Source organism: Cyprinodon tularosa, unplaced genomic scaffold, assembly GCF_016077235.1.
Source record: "Cyprinodon tularosa strain WSP-4 unplaced genomic scaffold, ASM1607723v1 ctg234, whole genome shotgun sequence".
Classification (NCBI taxonomy): domain Eukaryota; kingdom Metazoa; phylum Chordata; class Actinopteri; order Cyprinodontiformes; family Cyprinodontidae; genus Cyprinodon; species Cyprinodon tularosa.
The window spans coordinates 858,143-874,143 of record NW_024038875.1 but is presented as its reverse complement, the minus strand read 5'-3'; the positions used below and the strand labels follow the sequence as shown (position 1 = coordinate 874,143).

General features: G+C 36.8%; 1 protein-coding gene across 5 annotated transcripts in view; it reads right to left on the bottom strand.

Annotated features, from left to right (window-relative positions):
- Nucleotides 1–348: 348 nt before the first annotated feature.
- The window catches only part of LOC119784833 (ras/Rap GTPase-activating protein SynGAP-like), an 86,161-nt gene continuing 70,508 nt past the window's right edge, over nt 349–16,001 (bottom strand). For 4 of the 5 annotated variants that reach the window (XM_038287078.1, XM_038287079.1, XM_038287082.1 and 1 more), the window contains 5 exons: nt 14,980–15,489; nt 14,690–14,836; nt 13,167–13,378; nt 4,191–4,263; nt 349–1,327 (listed from right to left, as the gene is read on the bottom strand). In XM_038287078.1, the coding sequence (XP_038143006.1) occupies nt 1,289–1,327; nt 4,191–4,263; nt 13,167–13,378; nt 14,690–14,836; nt 14,980–15,489 (981 nt within the window). In that variant the 3' untranslated portion in view covers nt 349–1,288. The remainder of the gene's footprint in view (nt 1,328–4,190; nt 4,264–13,166; nt 13,379–14,689; nt 14,837–14,979; nt 15,490–16,001) is intronic. The other variant, XM_038287080.1, reaches the window with a different exon arrangement.

The window sequence follows — 16,001 nt, the reverse complement described above, 5'->3', positions numbered from 1 at the left end:
CTACTCGGACTCGTCTATCTGGAAGCCAAACGAGTAGAAGAGGAATATGAAGCTCACTAGAGAGAATTGCGCTGCCTTGACAATTTGTGCAACTTTGTGTGCTGAAAGCCCTAAAAACAAAAGGCGACGATGTATTAGAACAAAGACATGGCTGGGCAACACTACGCGGCTACTATGGTCTGTCAATTTTAAAGAAAGAACTCCATTTCCCTCGCAACCCCCGCCATGCTTCTGTGTTTTCCTCTGAGAAGAAGAAGAATCTTTGTTTGCGCATGCCCACTGAGCAATTTGAGCACGATGGCTGACTGAATTTCAAACACAATTTTCTCCCAACCTCACGATTCGGGAAGTGGTCGTGAGTGGCTGATCGCCCCTCGTTACCCCATGTGCACTACACAACGCACGATCAGGCTGAAAGTCTGCCCGATTCGAAAAATTCTCACAGGACTGGAAAATCAACCCAAAAAGGGCAATAAATCATACAGCGTATGCCCAGCTTTACAAAAGTTTTTCAGAGTAAATTTTTTTTCTGTTTATTTTAACCAGATTTAGAAAATATACTGTTATAAAAAATTTGATTGATTAAACTGCCCCATCATTAAATACATTTAGGTGATTAAACGATGGATTTGATAAAGAATCAAAGTCTAGTATTTGCAAATTTTCCCTCAGTTGAAAAATAAAATTATTTAGATTTTACTTCAATCAGCTAATTGTGCAACTTTCAAACGAGATGGCTGTAATATAAAAGGAAGCCGCATAAACTAAAGTAAAATTTTACTAAACCTAAACTAAAAAATATATATATAGCTCAACATGCTTGTTGAAGGCGTCGCCATGAAAGGATATTGTGCTTTGCAAAAGCGTCTTTTTAATACTTTTTTTCCTCAGCTACTGCAGCGGAAATCTTCTTGTAGACAGGGAGAAAAAAAAAAGCTTGAATCCATTCTTTATCCCACTATTTTCCACCACCTCAGTTACATAAACTCATTAGGAACAGTATTGCCGTTGATGTGGCACTGGCTTGTATTTCACCAAACTGTGCAAAAACATTTTGGTGCCCATGTTGGTCCTCTTGCTGAGTTGATTGTCAAGTTCTGTTACAGGCTAAGTTTTAATATGTGCAACAATCTTTAAAATACTTTTTTAATGGATAACGTTGTGAGACGATACGATCTGTAGTCCTTTGTAGAGCTTTGACTAAGCAGTCCTTCTGTAGGAGCCATTTTGATCCACCTTCTTACACTCGAGTGACCATCATGAATTCTGGTCACTTTGGAAGTGGCAGTCAGGATCCAGGGAGTCCCCCATATACCTGGCTGAGAGACTGTGAAAGACAAAACAAACATTAACATTTTTCTAAATTTGCAGATTACTGGTGATAAACATTTAGCATCACACTGTAATATTTCTTTAGAAAATGTTCGTTCTTTTACAGAGAAAATTAGATGACTAATGTCACTTGGATGGGTGTAAGATGAGTGTGATGTGAAGACAGGGCAGCTGGTTCAACTAACAAATGGAAAACTTTGGCGGTTACTGAAAGTTATCCAGGCCAAAATTACAAGTACATAAAGACTTTATTTTAAGTCACCTCTATAAGTGAGTGACAGTAATGATAGTGATATTAGATGAATGGCTCAGAAAGGATTGTTTCTTTCAAAGGAGTAAATTGTACAGGCCTGCTCTGTTCCAGTCCTTGCAAGAAAAAACACATCTGATTATAATGCTTTACAAGGTTAGTGTCAATACTTTAATATTACATAAAAAATATTGATTCACTACCTAGATAATTGTGGTTTAACACCCCTACCCTAACCAAAACCCAATTCAAGACTGTAAGTACTAACCCATCTGAAAACAATGGAAATGAAAATGAAAAATTTTTAAAGACAAAAATGTATGGTGCTATGATTTTAAGGGACATTTCTCAGTGATGGATCAAATAAAGTAATCCTGAATTAATCCCAAAAGCAGCAGGTATGGATTGCTTTTTGCTGGGAAAATTGGGCTGAAAAATGTAATAAAGGTATATCACTCAAAATGAACAATATTCAACAGATTCCCCAAATCACAGGACATCAGAGTGAAATGGACTTCAAATTTGGTGTTACTTTCATAAAAATATATATTTTAAAGCCATTTGTCCAACATTTTATGCTTAGCATGATTAGAATAGTTGTGACAAACCCTACATCAAACTAGATGCAGTCTTATGCATGCAAATACATGTACATGATATATTTGCATAAACAAATGCAGACACCTGAGGCTGTAACAGTGGCTTGAAGTAGCGTTACATTTTGTAACCTTCACATGATTAAGGAGCGGTGCTTCAAAGTGGGCTTGTATACAGCAGCACCTAGCTCCATCACCTCTGAATTTCCTGGGACTTTTTCAAGTGTAGGATGCCTATTGGGACTTGTACCTGCATCCCCACCCTGTCTGCCTGACTTCTCCACAGTGTATAGCCGGTTTGTTGGAAAAAAAAATAAATTGCGTCAAAAGAAGATCCCTTGCTTTGACCCAAAATCATTGTCAAACATGTCTCTGGCTGTAGATGCTTTGGTTGAGTGAGGAAAAGTTGTGGAAATCAATTATGACGCAGTGACGATTACCCAACTCATATAGACTCAAAGGAATGAGCAGAGTTAAATGATAGCAGCAGAACTCTAAACAGTCCTTCACACATGAAAACACAAGTCTGACAGCAAGCTATTATTAGCACATCCAACAGGGTAACCTGACATTACAAAAATGCCTGTGACATATTTTGGGAAAAAGGTAAGATGAGGGGCGGTGTTAGCCTTGTGGGGCCCCAAAAGAACACAAATACTTTATGGGGCGGAGGCAAGGCTAGCTCTGGACAGCAGATCTCTTATGATCTCCTGCTGTTAGCAGAAGATCATAGGATCAGGACGGTAGATCGGAGAAGTCTGTTGGGCAGATAGAGCCCCACAGCATGGATATGCCATTTCCTAAAAAAGACTTTATTTTCTAAGATATGGAGTTTTTCTTCACCGGATATAGTCTGTTCTATTTAATTATTTTTTTTATTTTTTTATTTGTGCACCTGTTTCCTTTTTTTCGCATTTTTGCATTACAACTGGCACAGACTATAAATGGTATTCTTATTTTGTTCTCTAAATGCATACTTGTTTGAACAGAGGGATGTGATGCCATCAGGGGAATCTCGAAGGCTTGACTGTAGAGGTCCTCTTGATATATTTTTTCTTTTTTCTATATTTTTTCTGACTTTATATACAACCTTCTCAAAAAGGAAGACTGGAAATGAGGGTCAGCAAATATGATTCTCCTTTCGGTGTTTTAACAACAGAAAGAAAGACCTTAATATGAAAGGCAGAACTTTGAACAGCTGGAAGGTGTGGCTTTTTTTTATCTCATTAGGTATGACTTTTTTTACCACATTACTTTAGACACGGTTTGACTCAAGATTGGAAGCTAATCCTGCATTGCTGCACTATCACCAAACTTCATATTAGATTGCCCAATTCAAGCATTTAATTACATTAGAAGTCAGTTGTTTTAGTTTTAGGTGTAAAAAGCATTTTACAGCAGGGCTGTGCTGAAATGTTTCTGCATTTGGACTCCACAATTTGATCAGTCTTCCTGTAATCTCGGTGGGTGGAGATAAGACGACGGTGTATTTTAAGGATAGCAAACATTTCCTCTTAGTTATTTAAGCATGAAGAGCCTCTTCACCTGCGTCATCAATCATCCCACATGGTGCATTCAGCAACTTGTATTGCACTGACGCTGTTAGTGAGTCACAGTTCCTCAGTGAAAACTGCATTCCATAGGAGAAGAGCCAATTTAAGGCAAATAGCATCTAAATACTGCTCTCAAGATTTTTCTGTTTTTGCACAGAGACAAGACCACCCTGCCTGGCCATTTTTTTGTTGTTGTTTCTTTTCTTAGATGCCTGATTTGTACTTTTCCAAACCCCTACATTTTTAACCCCCCACCCCATTAAAGTGGTTGCAAGATGTGGTGAAACATTGCTGTTTGATATGACAAAAAAATGTGGCTTGAACAATGAAGGTGGCTGACATGTGGCTAGAAACTTCTCAACCTGTGCTGGCTTCTGCAAACAATGCTTCTGGATGTGATGCAATAAATGATGCAAACTGATTTAGGAAATGATTGGAGGTGAAGACACAGGCACAAACCTGGTCTGTGAGGATTCGTGGCTTAATATCAGGCATGGCACCCCCTCTCAGCTCATCTTCCACAGCCATGAGTCTGACAACAGGGAAATAGAAACAAACAAACCGGTTGACAAAAGTAGAGTTATGAAGCCGGTGTTCTTCAGATATAATGTGATACTGTGCTATAATAATATTAAGATCCTGAAATGTTTGTGGATCTCCTTTCAGTTGGAGAAAATGTAGAATAAGTAGAATAGATATAGAATAATAAGGTGTGTAGTCATGTGAGGTCACTATCTGAAATCATAATTTCACTCAAATATTATTTGGTTCAAATTAACCTTTCCAGGTTTAGTTCATCTTTATTTCCATGTAGTCTATAAATTACAGATTAAACCATATTTTCAGTTTTATCAGTTCTCTTAAACAGATAATTGTGTTTAATAATTACAACATAATCTAAAAGCCATTAAATAAGTCCCACGGATGATAAAGTATGTTCTACATCTTCCTATTATGCTGGTAGAAATTATTTAACAGCATAAACATACAAAGATAAATGAATAACAAACAAAATATGAAGTTAATTCAAATCCTCACTTAAAATGAATGAAAATGTAAAAAAAAAAAAAAAAAGATATTTTCTATTGGATATTTTTGATTGTTGCTGAGATGCAAGTGTTCTTGGACAGGTTACACAAGAGTATTCAAAGTCTTTGAATTTTTGTGTAATAGACAAACATTAAGCAAGAAAGAACTTCAAAGTGGACACACATTAAAAAATGTCTTTAACAAATAAAGAGTGTTAGGTGCCTTTGCATTTAAGGTATAGTGGAAGATGTTCTTTTTCTGGGTGGATCATCTAAATAAGTGGTCCTCCAACTTGTCAATCTTTTTGGTGATATGTTTACATAAGGCCGTCCTACTTGCTTGTCCCCATTTTCACTTACAGGTGGTGAGTCTAACATAGTGGAAAATTGCGGATCTTTTTTGAAAGTTAGCTTGTATGAGCGATGCAAACAGCAACTTTTAAACAGAGGAGAAATGGGCTTGTGCACGCTCTCACACGCGCTTAACAGGCGTTCCCTCTCGGGAGCGGGTACAGGGTGTTAGGTTTCTGTTTCTGTTATGTTTTTCTTTTGCTCCTTGATTTCTAGTATTTAGCTTTCTTTTCACCATGTTTCTTAATCCTAGTTATTTGATTATTATTTTGTTGTTGTTTTCTTATTAGTTCCTGTCTTCCAGGTTTTCCATTTGTTGTCCTCTGCTGCCCTCTTGTGTCCTCTTTCTCTTGCTCTGTTTTCTCTTCAGCCCTCACCTGTTTTCAATTTTCTCTTTAGCCCTCTCCCTGTCTCTGTCCCCTTTAAAAGCCCTCCCTCTTCAGTTCCTGTTTGCTGGATCCTCGTCTAACCTCTGGTCAATCGTCTGTCTGCCTTCCTCGTCTCTTCCTGGTTCCTAGATTTTGGTTTTCCCCTGATGTCTCCTAGGTTCTGGTTCGTGAGTTATTTTTTGTTCGATTTTTTTATTCCTGCCTCAGTGCCTGTGAACCTTATTAAACCACTTAAATTCACCTCTGCCAACTCGTCTCTGCATTCGGGTCCTCCAAACCAAAACCGCTTTCTGACACAGGGTCGTGCATGAGCTTTTTTTTTTTAAATGGAGAGGGCGGGTCTTTTAAAAATTCATGAAAATCCTCCACTATACCTTTAATTACTTTTGAGATATTACTTTGCAGAACCATATTTATACGTAATTACGGCCTTATATTTTTAGGGGCTTGTCTCTAGGAGCTCTTTACTAAAACAGTTTGAAAGGCGAAGCTCTGCCAAAGCCACACCTCCAACTAGTGAAACATCCCCACAGCATAATTCAGCCATCACTATCTTTCACTGTGTTTTTTTTTTTTTTTTTTTCTGTGGTTGATATTAAGTGTTTGCCACCAAATATATCTTTGCATGTAGGCCAAAACGTTCAGTTTTGGTTTTGTCTAGTCAGAAAACTGAGCTTTTTCCCCTGTTACACCCCCAAAAGGCCAGACTCTACAGAGAGCCCGAATTGTTGCTTTCTTGTCAACAATCTTCTTCTCCCACTGAATAGTGCATTTTAGTTCCTTAAGAGTTGCATGTTTCAATTATTAATGCTCCCCTTACACATCCTGTCAGATTAAGTGGATGACCATGTCCTTGGAGGCCTGCACGTGTACAATATTTCCTTTTTTTTCCAGATGATGGATATAGAAGTGCCTAGAGATGTTCAAAGATTATTATATCTTTTTATCATCTAAACCTCCTGAAAAGGACATTTCATATTCCTTCCACCTTAAAATTAAGCACTACATCATGTTTATTTCATAAAATCCAAATAAACACATTATTTGTGATGTAATATAACAAATCTAAAAAAAAGTGAACACACTTCTACAAAATATTGTATGTTGATGTTTTTATCTGTAAAATTTGTGTAATACAGTTTTTGATACTCTTGTAACAAATAGTTATAAATAAAGCAATTTTAACATACTTTTACTCAGTTTTCTTCGCATAGGGCAAATCACAAGATTTGATTTGCAAGATCATCTCTTTTTTCAGTAAAATTAACCTAATATTTTTTTTTTTTTATACTGAATACACAAGCACAGCACAAAAGGTGTAAAAAGGTTAAATGACTTTGTAACTCATTTTTGAATGTAAAATTAATATATTCTCTATGGAGGCTCTGACTCCAGCTGTTCTAAATTCTTATATCAATTTTGCTCGACAGTTCTCTACATACTGGATAAACTTTTTGGTGATGCACCTTTTTCTATACTTTTTGTTTTCTTTTCTTTTCATTTTTTTCTGAATATGCTATAACTTTTTTTGCAATACTTAAACTGTGAATATAGTCACCCATGGGTGACTGATTGTTTGGTTTTCATGATCTGTAAGCCATGGTTATCAAAATTGAAAGAATACAGATCTGAACATTTTCATGTTATATGACGTATTCATGAATAATTGAGGTTAATTTTCTATCACCAAGATATTCTATTCATAAGACATATTTGTGTAAAATACAATGTACAAAATCTATGTGAATAAATGTTTATAAATGAGTTATCATAAGATGTTGGACATGCAATTTCATTTGGCCTTCTCTGACATGCCATTAGCTCCAAAACTCAGGTAAAACTTGACAAAAAATGTTTTATTAACATCTGTACAAACAGCTTAAAGCGCTGTTATATCTTTTAGCTGTTTCGGTGAGTGAAAAAAACTTTTTTAGAGAAAAGACAATCATTAAATTGAGTACAAGATAACTGAATATCTGATAAGACATGGACATGTACCTAAGCTGACAGATTGGGTTAAGTTTGCACTATTTAGAGAATAGACTCATCCTAACTGTGCAGAAGCTGCAGAAATGGAAAGACCTGAATTTTAAGGCATGCAACTCACTCCATGTCTTTATGTAGTGCTGATAAACAGTAATATTGTGGTAATAAACTAAGAAAGTTTTTAGATGTCTTGTTGCAAGTAGTTCAAAATCTATATTTTATGTTACTAAATTACCATTTAGTATGTTTTTATATAACATTCCTTTTTTATTATTTTGCGTTATGTGAATCACTAGTTCAATGTAACATTGCGTTGAATGGAAGGGTATGTAAACTTTCAAGCAGAATGAAACCCTTGCCAATGTAGCTACCAGACTTTAGACTGGGACTGAGGCTCTGAAAAACATCAAACAACCAGAGCTATAATGGGATGATTTCATTCATAACATATATTCAGTGTAAAAATTGTGCATCACTCTGTGTTGCACTATTACATAAAACCCAACAGGAAAACTTAAAAGTTTGTGTTTGTAATTTAACTGTGTTGCAATAATATGACATCAACAACGCACCCAAGTTACATTATTTTATGCAATCCATTGCAGCTGCTGTAAAACAAGCTTTAACTCAACCAGCTCTGGAGATGAGGCTTCAAACAGACTATCAGAGCTGGCTTCTAGTTTCACACACAATATTTCTCACAATTATACATCTACATACAAACCATCCTTGAGACAGACACGCCTCCATTGCAGACTGCCTAAAGTCTTCCACTCTCGCTGATACACCAAAAGAGAAAAGTTATTACAGCTAAACGCACTTACATCCATCTTATGAAGCACTTCAAAGCCATCTGATCAAAGCCAGCTTCCCTTCCAAATTTGATCCTAATTAGCTTTTCAAGAGGACAAACAAATTCACAGAAGAAGCTCCTCAAGCTGTGTTTACTGTTGCGGGAGCATTGCTGCAGTCAATGCATTGCAATGACTGTAGCTTAATATTTGGCACCATGATGTGAAACATTTCTATGGGTAAAACCACTGATTGCTGATACATATCAGTATGTATCAGCTGACCGCTTATACATATTCAATCTATCCAAGAGACAACATTTATTTTACAGAGATGAGGTTAAAAATCAAATCTCCTAATTTAACACCTCTACCTCCTAAAGACATTGAAATTATATCAAATTTAAAAAATAAAAAGCAAATCTCCTTCCTAAATCTAATCTAACTGTTCCAGATGTTGCATCAGGGGGGGATTAACCATTTGGCAATACTAGGCTTTTGATAGTTCCTGGGGGTCCAATAAAACTCTGTTTACCTGTAAGGTTAAAACAACTATTCCTTATTTGTGCACATTAAGTTGCTAGATTGCCAAATCTAGCACCTTTTTTCTGCTACTGGAGGCTTTGGCGACAACATATAAAGGCATTGAACTCTGCCCTCCAGAACAAGTAGAATGGTAACCCCGCCTCCTGCTCTCCTCTATTTTGTCTGCTTCATGTATCATTTAGCTATTATTTCATACAAATGAAAAATGGAGAACATATAAGCACACCATGGCTTGTCTACAGTGAAAAGAAGGACTGGGTTATTTAATTTTGCCGTTGTCTCTTTGGAAACACAGGAAGGAGCGAGTGAGTGAGCTTAGTGCTTGGAAAAAAATTTTCATTCCTTTTTTGAGACAGCATGAAAAGTCAGCTGAGTACAAAACATATAGAGAAAAACAACAAGAGAAGGGGGAAAAAAAGAGGGACAAAAACATAGAGCAAATATTGTATGTCTATTCTATTTAAATTTCTGTATCTGTATAATGGGTCTGTTTTATGAATTGTCTTCTCAATATCAGAGGGCCCCCTGCCTGTCTTTGCATAGAGCCCCAAATTTCCTAAATCCGCCCCTGTTTTGCGTACATCTAAATACCAGATCAATTCAACATGAATAATTGCAAAAAGAAGTGTGGATTTTTCTATTTCCTGAGAGGAACAAAAAATCGAACCATTCTTCCCCTATATGAAAACATAACTGTCCCCTACTATTGTTTAAACTACTGTTTAAACTACTGCTTAATAAGCAGAGGGGGGGAAAAAACATGAAGAAACGAGAAAAAATACAGAAATATGAACCTCGGAGGCTAACTGCAATAAAGCAAATATAATATGAAACATTTCTGTATTATCAATGTTTTTATTGATCTAATGTCATTTCTAATCTTAAGTCATGTCTTTATTAGCTGCAAGCAGAAAATCTTTACAACTAATGTAATAATTCTGTAGAATGTGTTTAACTTAGTAAATTAAGTCACAGAAATGAATTAATTTTTCGTAATATCTTAACAGATTTAACAGAACTAAATATTTTCAATTCATTCATTTTTACTACCATCATATAGCAAACCTGGGCTGCTTTTAAAGACACAGATGATGCCCTCAGCCTTTCATACCAGCCTTTGTCAGGTATAAAAAAACTTTCCCAGCTTTCTTCATCTCTGCTGACCTCTCCTGGACTGAACTCATAAAAACAGCCTTTTATAGGACATTCGACTCCATTTACAGGAAGATTTTTAATAAGAACGAACCAAAGATAACTGCTGATGGAGCTCCACTGATTCTACATCATGAATGTAGCAATGACCTTTAGCTGCACGGAAGCAGAAAGCAAGAGGCTTCGGATGATCACAAACTTGCCTTTTCTTCTCTTCTCCTCTGCCTCAACAAGGCTCACGTATAGTTTCCTCTTCTACTACTGGCAGGTATTGCAGGTTCAATAAGGCCCTTTATCTATGTCAAACACTCATCTTTTTTTATTTCTACCCATATTAGGATTTTACATCGACTGTTATTTATTTTTTAGTTGTTGCATATATATCCCTTACAGTATCCTTAACATTACCTTACCAAGCTTTATTATTTACATAAAGTTAACATATGCCATACTTCTATGACAAATGAGGCTCTGCCACATTGGGGCCAGACTTTGGTCTCCATAACATCTGCAGTGTGGAGGACCAATCCTGCAACAGCTACATAAAGAAAACATAAAGATACATAAAGAAATACATTTTTTTTTCTTTTTTTTTTTGATCACCGAAATACATGTTTTTGCACCCTTTACCATATTTTTTTATCAGTTTAGGATGTTTTTTATTTTTAATAACTATATTTCCTAATCTAAGTATTTTCACAGCAAACAGTTTCTCTTAAGCTATTTATTTCCGCCTGTCTTTTTTCTGCCACTCGTTTTTCCGCCTCCTGTATTTCCTCTATGTGCAGCATGTTAAAAAAAGTAAAAAAAAAAATAAAATAAAAAAAAGCATAGGGCTTTGAAGCAGTGTCACAGCGGCAGCTTCTTTCCTATTGGCTGAGGTTAGTAGCTGCTGGTGGCTGACTGTAGTAGCAACTGGAAACTGTTCTTGCTAATTAACTTTTACAGATGTAGCAGTTGAGTTACAGTTACTGATCTCAGCCAATAGCAAAGAAGTTGCAATGTTGACCGTAGTGTTTTAAAGTCGGCCTCTCTGTTTGTATATTTACAGCCGCATATGGAGGAGAAACAAGAATCAGAAACACGGGAGGTGGAAAAACTAGTGGCAGAAAAAAGGAGAGGTAGAAATAACAATGTAAAGGGTTGAAAAACATGTTTTAAACATATTTGGATAGTCAAAAAATAAGAAAATCAAAAGGGTTAGGAAAAATAAAACAGCACTAAATTTACTTGAAATAAATAAGGAGCTAAAAACATTCCAGTAAAAGAACCAAAAAAAAAAAAACAAGACTCAATATTGATTGCTTAAATAAGAAATTAGAAGAAAAGTGCAGAGATGAAATGGAACAGCAAAAATAAAAGATATATAATTTGACACAAAAAGGTGTACCAGAGTATATTGCTTGTATTCTGATATATTGGTATGCTCAGCAAACACTGCAAATTAAACGTGGGACTGTTTATAGACTCCATTCAGAGTTAGTTATGGGGTGAGGCAAGGTGGGATTTTGTCTCCAGTTCTTTCTAATTTGGAACTGGATGAACTATCACCAAGTTGGGAGGTTGTAACTCTATTTACCCTGATATATGCAGATGATTTAGTATTATTTAGTCCAAGTACTGCTGGGTTACAGCAACTACTTAAAATCTGTCCTGAGAATGGTCTGGAACATGACATTAAGTACAATCCATCTAAAAGTCATGATCTGTAGCAGTAAAGAAGATAAATCCATTCAGTTTCCAGATTGTCAGCTGTGCTGAATACTGTGCTGGGTGTTACAACTAAAACCAAGTATCTTGGGCACATCATCACAGAGAATCTGTCAGATGATGACGATATCTATAGACAATGTAGAATGCTGTATGCTCAAGCTAATACCCTTGCTAATAAATTTGGTGCATGTACTGATGTAGTTAAAGTGGAACTATTAAATATATATTGTACCTTTCTGTACACTGCTCCCCTGTTATCTACATATAAAAAAAACAACCTGCAAAAGCTACAGGTGGCCTATAATGATGCTTTGCGGGTACTTGTGAAATGGCCAAGATGGACTAGTGCGAGAAAGATGTTTGTCACAGCAAGAGTCAATAATTTACATGTTATTTTACTACAGCTGATGCATCATTTTATCTGTAGGATAAAAGCATCTGTCAATTAAATTATCATGTCACTAATTGACACCACATGTAGTGCAATACGATACCAGTCTAAGCTGTGGAGACACTGGTATTCCTGTCTCCTTAAAGCTTATAATTGATAATTGGTGTTTTTTGTTTTACTTAGTCTTTTTTATTTTATTGTTTTATTCTTGTCTTAGTCTGTCTATCTATCAAAATAATGTATACATTTTAAAAATATCTCTAGTCTTTATCAGTTTGTTGCAATTAATGGCTCACTAATTTAAATTTTAAGCCATTATTTCACCGACCTTATATATTTATGAGTCAGTTATTCATTTATATGTGTTTAATTATGTCAGGAGTGGTCCTCCATACTCCAAAAATATGAAGTCAGCCGTTTTTCTCAGATTTATGTAATTGAATCCCTTCCATAAAATCTCCAATCATCATTTTTGCATACCCATATTGCTATTATGTATGTTTGCATCAAATCAAAGGGAAATATTTAAGTTTTATAAGGTCTTCTTGCACGAATAAAGGGAGCAATAACAGAGTTTCTGCAGGAGTAAAATTAGGGGTGCACAGTATATCTGCATTAACATCAGTATTTGCTGATATTAGTCATTTTTTAAATACATTTGTATCCTTCTGTTGAATAAAACTATATTAACCACCAATATTTACTATTATCTTTTTGTTTCTGTATGTCTTTCAAGAAAGGCATGTTAATTTTGGACAAAGTGTGATTTGTTTGGACCTATTAATGATTATGATGCAGCACAGGATTATTCTAAAGTAAAGAAAGGATGCCAGTGGTGAGGTCATTTTTGCTACAATAGAAAAATATGTGAAATACATAAAATCTGGGACTATCAGCTATCATAGCAATATGCACACTGGTGCATCCCTAAAAACACTTTTTTAACCATCTTCATTGTAGTTAGAGACAGGAGGGATATTTCTTGCATTTTAACTTGACTAATGAATGTGTGATACTCATCTGAACAGCTTCGTTTTTTTTTTTTTTTGACAAACAAGAAAAAGAGAAAGCCAGGCTAAATTGATCACCTGCTGATGATCCCTGTGATTTGAGAGTCCTTCTCCAGTTGCTGCTGCTTTAGGCGCCGCTCGCTGTCTTCCAGGCGACACTGGTACTGCTGCAAGATCTTGCTGGTCTGCTGCTCCTGGCTCAGAAGCCTCTGCTCATACTCTTCCAGTTTGCGATGCGACATCTTCAGCCGCTCCTTCAGAGAGTGAATTTCCTCTTCATATTCCCTTACCTGAAAGGTGAACAAATATTGTAGTCATGCTTTTCCCAACAGTTCTGGGAAGTAAGAGGTTTGCTACTTGCAAGGTATTTGAAAAGTACTCATGCTACTAAGACTTCTCAAATGCTTTGTCTTATGACTGCAAACTAAAAAGTTTTTTAAGGTTTTATTGATCAGTTTTACATATTTCTTTTGAGTCTATATGCTGACTATTAATTTGCCAGCTATTTTCTATGTTTTAAAATAAATTTCCCTTTCTTTGAGAATTTTTTTTTATACACAAATCCACGCTTCTCTGAGATTTCTTTTCAAAATGGCAAATGTCCGTCATTTGAATGGTAGTTTCTTGTTCCTGACTGAGTAATTAATAAGGTACAACTTGGGGTTTATTGGGGAAATTAGTTTAACCCTCCCCCGAAGTTACACCGTTAATCTCCAGAGGGGACAGATAGGGTTGTCTGTAATGGATATACAAGTCTTGGAGTTCTGGGTTAAGCTAAAGGAGAAAATAGAGGTTCCTTTGCTGTAGTTATAGTTTTTCTAGCTATGATTTAAAGGGATTCCCATATTTTTCCCTCACTTTTCATACATCTGGAAGTAGTTTTAAGGGTATAACCCTTGGAGTAGCCTTTTGTTTGGTATTAGGAGATCCCATGCACTCTATTACGCTTGATGCAATTAATGCCCAGCTAGCATATATAGAATCTCTAGAGTAGTGGGTGTCAACTACAGCTCCTTTCAGAATTAGCTGATTAACAACAGCACACAAGGGCTACATCTGATAACAAGGAATAGCCTTGGTCCTAATATGATGAAAGAGATGGTTGATAACAGGTATGCATAAGCTCTATCAATTCTAATAATAATTTTTGTTGATTCTCTGTAAAATTGTTTCAGTCAATTTGGAGGTGCAGAACTAGCTCATCTATCTGTGCTTTTAACAGATCAATATGTTTTGGTGTAAAGCTTTCTGTCATAGATTTGGCAGGATGTTTAAAATTGTTCTTGCTTGAAGAAAAACCAACCAAAAACCAAAAAGGTAGCACCATCTAGCCTTGCATCATCCCTTAACTACTTCTCTGCTCCTGCTCAAAAAAAAAAAAGTGCACCCTAGAGCCTGATGCTGCCAACACCATGTTTCACTGTGAGGACGTTTGCGTGGCTTTAAAGGATTACAAAAAAACATAGAAAATTCTGTTCTAGATACCTCCCCACTTAATAATGTGCTGTTTTATGTTTGTCCATCACCTAAAATTACACGTTTAAATACTGTTGTTGAATGCTGCATAAGATGACATTGTGATCAGTGAAAAAGATGCTGACCCTTTCTAGTCGTGACTCATCCATACTCTTAGAGTACTCTTTTAGCTGGCCCTCGCGGTCCGGCCGCAAGCTCTCGATGTCCGCAGAGAGGTGTGGCATGTTGGACACCCAGGCAACTGTCCGCTCATTCATTCCCTGGCTGTTACCCTAAAACAGCAATTGAGAAGAGAAATGATTTGAAATAATGTGTTACAAATTTTACTCGCTCTTTATATGTTTATAATGTGGATCTTATAATAAAGAAAGCTTCTTCAATTTTTATCTGGAGTGAAGAGATTTGCAGCGCTCACCTGTTTGTTTGCAACCGGTTTCAGCAGATGCTGCTGTGGCGGCTGCAGCTGTGACTGCTGAGATTTCTTGGTACTTTTCGTGGGCGTGTCTGTAGACTCCTCTGCAGCTGCTGATGGAGCCTGGTTTTCTTTAGCAGAGCTTGTCTGGAAGGGAAGTCCTGGAGCTGGACTGTCTGTGACAGACAGCTGTCCATCCTGCTGTACCGGTTGCTGTTGTTGCTGTTGTTGCTGCTGTGTCGTTTGCTTCGTTGGGCGGGATTTTGGCTGACTGCCACTGAAGCTTGGATCCGAGGAATTAAGGAGGAGGTTCCTGCTTTGTGGACGAGCCTTCGGAGGCGTGGCAGTGGCCGGAGTGTTAATGGAGCGCTGGGACTTGAGGTGTTGCGCGGCGATGGATGACTGGCGGGATGGATGAATGGTCGTTGGAGGTGTAGCCAGGGAAGCAGGAGTCCCTGTGCCTGTGCCAGACTGAGATGTGACTCCCATCAGATGGTGTTGCTGAAGAGACTCCTGAGAAGAAAGAGTTGCAAAGAAACAGCATGAGTCAGTTTGAACTTGTTTCTAAATACTATAAACAGGAAATAAATAACTGAATAAATATCTTAAAATTATTTGTAAAAGTACAGTATGAAACATATCTGATTTCTGGTGAGGAAAAAAGTTAATTAAAATCAATAAAATAATTTTAACCTCATTCTTCCCAGCTTTTATCATGCCGATTACTATCTGCCTCTTTTTCAGTCTCCACCAGATTTTCTCATAGTTGCCCTCTTGAGCTTCACTCCAGGGACTTTGTGCAGCACCTGCCTTCCTGTGCTTGCCCTACCCTCACTGTATACTCATATGCTTCTAATACAGGTCAAGAAATGCTCTGCCTGTCACCACCCAGCAGCCTGTTCAGGCAGTCACCACTCTGTTAAGCTGTCCTCTGCTTTCTCAAAGTTCGCCCCTGGCTGTTAGCCATAATCCATCTACTCAAGCCTGCAACCATCCAGTTCAGTCTGATACTGTATCAGTTTATA